Source organism: Cavia porcellus, unplaced genomic scaffold (genome assembly GCF_034190915.1).
Source record: "Cavia porcellus strain 051 isolate PalLab524CR breed Dunkin Hartley unplaced genomic scaffold, mCavPor4.1 scaffold_24, whole genome shotgun sequence".
In the NCBI taxonomy this organism is placed as follows: domain Eukaryota; kingdom Metazoa; phylum Chordata; class Mammalia; order Rodentia; family Caviidae; genus Cavia; species Cavia porcellus.
Window position 1 is genome coordinate 35,816,517 of NW_026947507.1, and position 7,236 is coordinate 35,823,752.

Genomic DNA, 7,236 nt, shown 5'->3' on the forward strand with positions numbered 1-7,236 from the left:
CTCCAGCACCTGTGGATATAATTTACACCTCGATAGCATCGTGTTACCTTTCACCTGGATGGCTGCCCAGTGACCAACCTTTATTTTTATAGGAAAGATCAAGGCAGTCTGGCTGGCACAGGAATCCCTGGGGCACCGCGGTTGGGAAATGGGTGGCCTCTTTGGCGCCACCTTGTGTCTAGGGCCACCCATGGCAGGGAGTTTGCTCAGGAAAGGGAATTGGCGTCCACAGCGGTGGGGATACTGGAAGATTCAGTGCAGCACTTTCCTTGCTTCCCTGAAGATGGACAAGTAGCAGCGACACAGTGCAACACGGCAGTGAGCGCTGGGGCGTCTTGGGGGACAGGAGCAGTGGCCATCTGGGCAAAGGACTGTCAAGTCTTGGGAGGGAGAAAGGCACAAAGACTGGGCACTGAGAGCAGACAGTGATGTTTATAGCAGTGGCTGCTGAGGATCGTAAACTGAGACTGTGCGGGGTCCCCGAATGCAGGCTGATGTTTGAACGTTACCTCAGGGCCCTGAGGACACTTTGGAAATGTCAAGCAGGGAGGCCACAGGTTGGGAAGGATGAGTAGGAGTCCGCCATACACAGCCATGGAGACACAAAGTCTAAGCGAAAACCTGCCCGTGGACCCTTGCTTACTTGGCACGGCTGGCTCTGCACTGGCCTTGAGGGTTTGGATGTGCAAGTTCTCTGAGGCCACGCAGCCCGCCCAGCACTGGCAGCAAACTCCTGGGGAGATGGCATCATCAGCTAGACCAGTCGGTCCGCTGTGGTTGGGGCAGGCTGCATATTTGTCCCCACCCACTCTCCGACTGCTCTTTCGTGGGCCTACATTGTGTACTTCCTGCCTCTGAGAGACGTTCCGAAGCGGCCCAGGAGAACATGGAACAGGACCCCTTTTGGGCAGAGCTGGGAAAGGGAGCTTTCAGAATTGCACAGCTTAGGTAGTCGGGAGCACTTTGGATGTGCTAGTGACACTTCAATGCCTTCACCGCCTCCTCACAGCTCCAAGGTAGGCGTTGCCAGAACCTTGTACTATAGATGAAGAAACTCAGGACAGGGACATTAAGATTCTGACCCAAGGACTCCTAGTTAATAAGGCAAGGGGCCAGGAACAGGACCACAGCCACCATGCAGGCTTCCTGGGGAGTGGGTGGGGAGCTGTCCCTCGGTCACCAGAGCCAGCCTTCTAGGTACAGCCCCAGCCATTGCTGGCCAGGGCGAGAGGTCAGCGGGCCCGTCAGGCTGCCTCAGCCTGGCAGCAGCTGCTCCAGGCTCTTGGCTTTGTCCTTCCTCCCCCAGGGCTCAGCTCTGCGCTGAGCTTGCAGGAAGCGCACTTCCTGAAGTGGGGCTTCCTCACTGGAGGTGGAGGGGCCCCGGGGCATGGCAGTCCAGTTCTGGATGACTCAGCCTACTACTGTCCTAGGATCTCAGAGTGGCTGCTCAGCTAGGGACGGCTGTGATGGTACAGGAGTGGACCACCCCAAAGCTCATTCCCAGGAGGGCTGTGGCACAGGGGTAGGGGCGTGTGCGGGGTTCTCCCAGCCACACACAACGCTTTGTGCTGAGACACTGCATTCCAGCTGACCGGGCTTCCCGTTTCCAAAGGCATTCCTGCCCCAGAGTCACCGCGGAGACCGCTTGGAATCCGTCCCCACATTCTCCAGATTCTGGCCGCACTCTGGCAAAGTCTCCCTCCCTTTACCTCCCCACCCGCTCACCCAGAAGGGCGGATGCCACCCGCCGGCCGGCGAGGCTGATGCCCACATCTTCCTGAGCTCCCAGAGGGCAGTTCCGCCAAAGTCTTGCTTTTCCAGCACAGAAGGGTCTGGCCCTACACATCAGGGTATTGAGAGGGGGCAGGCAGTGTTAAATTAGGGGACTTGGCTGACATTGGCATCTGGGGGCTTGGTTGTGGGCCCCGGTTTCCCGAACTTAAAAAGTGAGCACTGGTCCTGGGGCTCCGGAGGCAGCCGCTTCCATCCGTGGCTGTGGCTCCGCCCCTCCTCCAGGGGCCCAGGTGCGCGTCCGCACGTCAGCCCTGCTCCAGGGTCTGCCCCCGGGGTCTTGGACCCCACCGAGATTTTGTTCTGTCCCTCCCTCCAGTGGGGAGGCTTCTTTAGAATCCGACAGCTCCCACCCGGTCACCAGGCTGTCATGCTCCCCAGCCGCTCGGGCTCCTTTTAGGATGGTGGGCTGGGGGTGGGAGCGAAGAAGAGAGGCGCGAGGTGGGGACGAGAGGGCAGCTCACCTCTTCCCCAGTCTCTGAAGCCCCAGTCCCCTCCCGGCGCCCCGACAAGGAGGAGGAGTGGGTAGGGCAGGGGTTCAGATGCTGCCCGATGCGTGGAGCGCCCGCACTGGCAGTGAAGGATTCCGCGGTGCGCGAAGGATCCCGACCCCCTTTTCCGCGCTGGACTGCAACAGACCTAGGGCCCGCCCCGGGCCACCCAGCTCGGGGCGCCCTCTACCAGCACCCCGCGGGCTCCGTTTCCACTGCGCGCGAGTCCAGGCTCCACTCGCACCCTGGCTCGAGTGCGCGCGCGCGGGAAGGGACAGCAGAGCGCGCCCCAAGCCGGGACGGGGCGGCGACAGCTCCCGGGGCGGGGCCACCGCGCTCCCCCAAGGACGGCGGGGCGGGGTCCTTCCTGGGCCACCTCGTCCCTATCGAGACCTGGCTGCACCCTCCCCGCCGCTCCACAGCCCGCGCACCTGCGCCCCTCCACGGGCGTTTCCCTGCGGGGCGGGGACGCGGCGGGGACGCGCGGGCACACGGCGAGGACGCGCGACGGGCGGGGAGCAGCCATGCTGAGCCGGCGCCGCGTCTTCGCCGTGGAGCCGCTCGGCGGCAGGGGTGAGTCGCCCCCCTCCGGCCCGTGAACCCCGACTGGCGGACCCTCGTGGCTCCACGGCCGCAGGCCGCCGCCCCCCACCCCCACTCCCGCCGAGCCCCCTTCACTCCATCCGCCCCGCGCCTGGGGTCCCCGCTTCGCCTACTACGCGCAACTGCACCGCCCGCGGCCCAGTTCCAGCCCCGCGTTCGCTGAGCCCCTCGCGGGCGCGACCCCTACCGCCTATGTTTTGCAGGGTTGGGGGCAGTGTCTGCCTCTGCTTCTTCCCAATGGAGCATCCCGACCACGGGACGCAACAATGCACGGATACCAGCTTTCTTTCGCTGAAGTTTTTTTTTTTTTTTTCTTCTAAACGCTTCATAAAATCTTCACTATTTCTCACATCAAAGAACAAAAGACCCAAATAGCCATAACTGCCGTGTGTGTGTGTGTGTGTGTGTGTGTGTGTGTGTGTGTGTGTGTGAGTGTGTGATTTTTCGATTGACCCCAAGGAGCTAAGTCCCAGTCCTTTTAAAATCATATTGCCAGTCGAGGTCTCATTAAGTTGTCCAGTTTGACTTGGCACTTGAGATTCTCCTGCCTCAGCCTCTCAAGAACTGCATTTCCACCTCTGGCTGCTCCTATTTTTTATTGCTGTCTTCCATGAGCTCCAGGAGAGACTTAATCTTGCATTCTGGTGCTGCAGAACCCCTAAGAGCAGTGTGGACCCCAGGCTTCATACTTTGTAGCTTTCCCTCTCCCAGAAGCCCAATCTCTTGGGGGAAAGGGCTGCTCTCCACTTCAAAGGTTGGAGGCTTAGGCAGACTTTGGGTGGGGTTTGAGGGGGCAGAGGAATCTAGGGAGCAATGGCTGTGACCTACAAAGCCTTTGCTTACCACACAGCTGGAAGTGTGGCTCCTCATTGTTCTGAGTGTTGCCATGCAAGTGCCGCCCAGATGATTCTCAAATGGGGCTGGAACCCTTTGGGGACAGGGCTTTGGCTGGCCCAGGTCCTTCTCTTACCACTGACCCAGGGTGCTCCCTCCTCAATGCCACGGGCATTGAGGGCAGACTGTGCAGGCTGACACTGGCTGTCCTTGCAGATGGGGCTGGCAAGGCCCTGGCACACAGCTGCATTGTGCCTGGGGTCACCAGTACCTATAGACGGATCCCGGACTCAGCTGATGGATGTACCCTGGGCCTCCCAGAAGGAGAGGGCGAAGAGCCAAGGCAGCTGCTACTTCCCAAACTGGCCTCCTGGGACTCAGGTGTGGAGATGGTGGCAGGGGACAGCCCCGTGGCTACCTTTCCAGGGCTCTCTCAGGACTCTCTGAGTGTGGAGCCTACAGGGAGCTGTGAGCCCTCAGCCCTTGCTGCCCCCGAGCCCCCCGGCCAGTTGGGCCGGCTGCTGGCCAGCCGCAAGTTGGAGCAGGTTCTGGAGCGGTCCCAGGCGCGTCCCCGCTTGTCTGCACAGTGCCATGCCCTGCCATCAGCACCCTGGAGCAGGCCTGGGTGTGAGATACCCCTGCTGGGAGCAGGACAGGAGCCCACCAAGGCCAAAGCTGAGCCAGAAGTGGACTTGGAGGAGGCAGAGGTGGTGACTCAACCTGGAGCTGTGGGGGGAGCTGGGGGGGGTCACCCGCTCTCTTCCCCTGGAGCTCTCTCAGGGTGGGCTTTCTTTACTCCTAATTGATGGTGTGTCACTGCTTTTGGCCTCATGCCACTCCCAACTGCATGTGGCCACCCCCACGGAGAAGGTGGGCAGGTTTGAGTCCCTTTCCCAGTGGGTCGGGGACAGCCAATTGGTGTGTATCCTCAGTTGCCCGCTTCACCCCCATCTGCTGGTGAGGTATAGCCTGGCCATCTAGAGTTTCCCCTACTTGACTATGTCCCCCAGGGAGTGACTGTGGTGCCCAGAGCCTGGGCCTGCCTCCCAGGACAAGGGCTTCGCTACCTGGAGCACCTTTGCCTGGTTCTGGAGCAGATGGCGAGACTGCAGCAGCTCTACCTGCAGCTGCAGACCCAGAGGCCCCCAGAGGTGAGTGAGTTCCTGGGCAGGCAGCCAGGCGAGAGTGGGGAGACAGAAGAGCAGGACCCTGGGAACTGTCCCTGCTTCTGGAGCCGCCACAGCCTTCCCATTAGGCACCTACTGTCCTATCTGTCCTGTTCCAGGATCCGGAAGAGGAGGAGCCAGCCTTGGTGCCCTTACCTTCCCTTTCGCCTGCCCCAGGCAATGGGATAAAGGGATCAGAGGAGCTGCTAAGCCCAACAAAGGAGACAGGTACAGGGCATTTTTTTTTCCGAGACAGGGTCTTACTGTGTAGATCTGGCTGGTCTTAAACTCAGTGCATGATCCAGGCTGGCCTTGAACTTGTAGTAGTCCTGCCTCAGTCTCTCCAGTGCTGTGATTATGGGCATGGACCACCATCCCCAGCTGGAGGGGCAATTCTATCTTCCTCTGTGTCCCACCGGCCTCAGATGCCTTCCTAGGGTCCCACCAGTAGAGGCTGGGAGCTGAAGCTTGAGGAGATGACTTCTTTCTCCTGGTCCCAGGTAACCCAATTCTCTTTCTGAAGGAACAGAGGCAGCAGGCTCGAAGGTTGGGATGCTCGGAGTCAACCCTCCCCGGCTGCCAGAGGCCCCAGCTGAACCAAATGACAGCTTCTCACCCTCCCAGGGACACAAGGTAGTGATGGACTTATGTGGGCAGGTGATAGGCTGGGGGACTGTGGGATGGTGTGTGTAGGTACCCTGAAGGCTAGAATTGTTGACAAGATGACAGGATTACTGTTAGGAGCAGGTGACAGCTGTGCCTTGGGGCTTTAGTAGGGGATGTGTGTGACCCCTTACCCTCTGCTCACCAGGATCCCTCCCACTGGGACAAGCTCAAGGTCATGCTAAACCGGATCCGCTGGAGGAGCCCTGGTCACCTTGAGCCCTCTGTTCCTCCTAGTGGTTGTGACCCCAGGTAAGCCCTGTGCCCAGACCAGAATGGAGAGGAGACTGGTGAAATAGAATGCTGAGATTGTCCAGCTAATGGCTGTTTTTGTCCCTATGAAATTTGAAGGATGTGTTGGAGGAGGTGCCAGAAGGAAGAGAAAGTTGCTAAAATGCCCTATTTACGGATAAGGCAGCTGAGCCTAGTGGGATTTGAGACAATGGCTTTCTGAAAACTACTGAATGAGTTGGTGACAGAGCCAGGGAGGGCCAGATGATGGGAAATCTCCCTGAAATCCCTTTTCCCTTAATGCTGAAGCTCTCTGGATTTATGGGGTGAGCAAGGTAAAGGCCCAGACAAGGAGTTTTGCTTTGGTAAGGTCCAGCATACTTGGGGCTGTTAGTAATTCTCTAGAGGAAGAAGAACCAGTTTAATACCTCCAGGCTCCCTATAACAGATAAGCAATGCCCCTATCAACTCGGGGGCCATTCTTTTCTGGGGGCTTGAAGACTCCTTTTCTTTTCCACAGGACTGAGTCCAGGGACCTCTCTGAAAGCCCGCAGTGCCACCACCACCAGAAGACTTTTATGCCATCATTAGTGGTTAAAAAGCAACGAGCAAAAGACCTTTCTGTGTGCTGAGGCCTCAATGCAGCTGGTGGCCCTGGCAAACGGGATTTACCATGGACTCTTCTTTGTCATTTCCCCTGTCACTGTGTCTCTGCACTGCCAGGAAAAACTACTGATTCTTGCTCTTCTCCAAGGCGAGGACTGAATCTTTCTCCTCTGAGCACTGTGGCAGAGGAGCCCTAATTCCTGGAGGGGTACCAGGGTGTGACAGCTCCACAGCTCTGCTGCGTGGCTAGAAATCCCTGGGCCCAGACAATGTGAGCTAACTTATTTATCAGGCTTCCATGAATTTGGTGTGAAGATGCATTGCATTCATGTGTGATGATACTTTTGTGTGGGGCTGTCAGGATTGGTAACTGGCTGGATTCAAGTATGCCCGCTGGAGTCATGCATCCTAAGGGTAGGGTAACTATGGAAGGATGGAGCTGGGCTTCATTCCACGTGGGGAACTTATTGCTCTGGATTCCTGCTTGCCTTCTCATGCCTGAATTGGCAGCTCCAGCATAAAGAAGAGTGCTGGCTTGGCTCCCTCTGTACCTGGACTCCAGAAGACTATATGAGGAATGGGAAGGGATAGGGGAGGACAGTGTGGAGGACAGCAAAATAACCTTCAGGGTCAATTCTCAGCTGCTCTGCTCCATACTAGCTTTTACATGTCAGAGCTGAAACCTGCAGCTAATACTTAAGAGAGTCTCAATTTTTGAGCCACAGCTTCCCATTTTGGGATAATGATGCCTGCCTTACCTACCTCACAAGGTTGTGATGAGGATAAAATGAAATTAAACTGTCTCCAAGTGTGCTGTGAATGTTAAGTGAATAGGAAATGGGGAAGGGTAT

The 7,236-nt window shown here is 57.8% G+C and overlaps 1 protein-coding gene across 3 annotated transcripts; it reads left to right on the forward strand.

Moving 5' to 3' along the window:
- The first annotated feature begins 2,648 nt into the window (after positions 1 to 2,648).
- Positions 2,649 to 7,188, forward strand: CUNH8orf58 (chromosome unknown C8orf58 homolog). 3 transcript variants are annotated; one of them, XM_063234873.1, is made up of 7 exons: positions 2,649 to 2,855; positions 3,936 to 4,426; positions 4,730 to 4,870; positions 5,005 to 5,113; positions 5,409 to 5,518; positions 5,697 to 5,800; positions 6,300 to 7,188. In XM_063234873.1, the coding sequence occupies exons 1-7, from the start codon at positions 2,807 to 2,809 to the stop codon at positions 6,409 to 6,411; spliced, it is 1,116 nt and encodes a 371-aa protein (XP_063090943.1). In that variant the 5' UTR covers positions 2,649 to 2,806; the 3' UTR covers positions 6,412 to 7,188. The 3 variants fall into 3 exon arrangements, with proteins under 3 accessions (XP_063090943.1, XP_023417332.1, XP_023417331.1); XM_023561564.2 differs by lacking the exon at positions 2,649 to 2,855 and having other exon boundaries at positions 2,897 to 4,426; positions 5,415 to 5,518; XM_023561563.2 differs by lacking the exon at positions 2,649 to 2,855 and having other exon boundaries at positions 2,903 to 4,426.
- Positions 7,189 to 7,236: the final 48 nt, after the last annotated feature.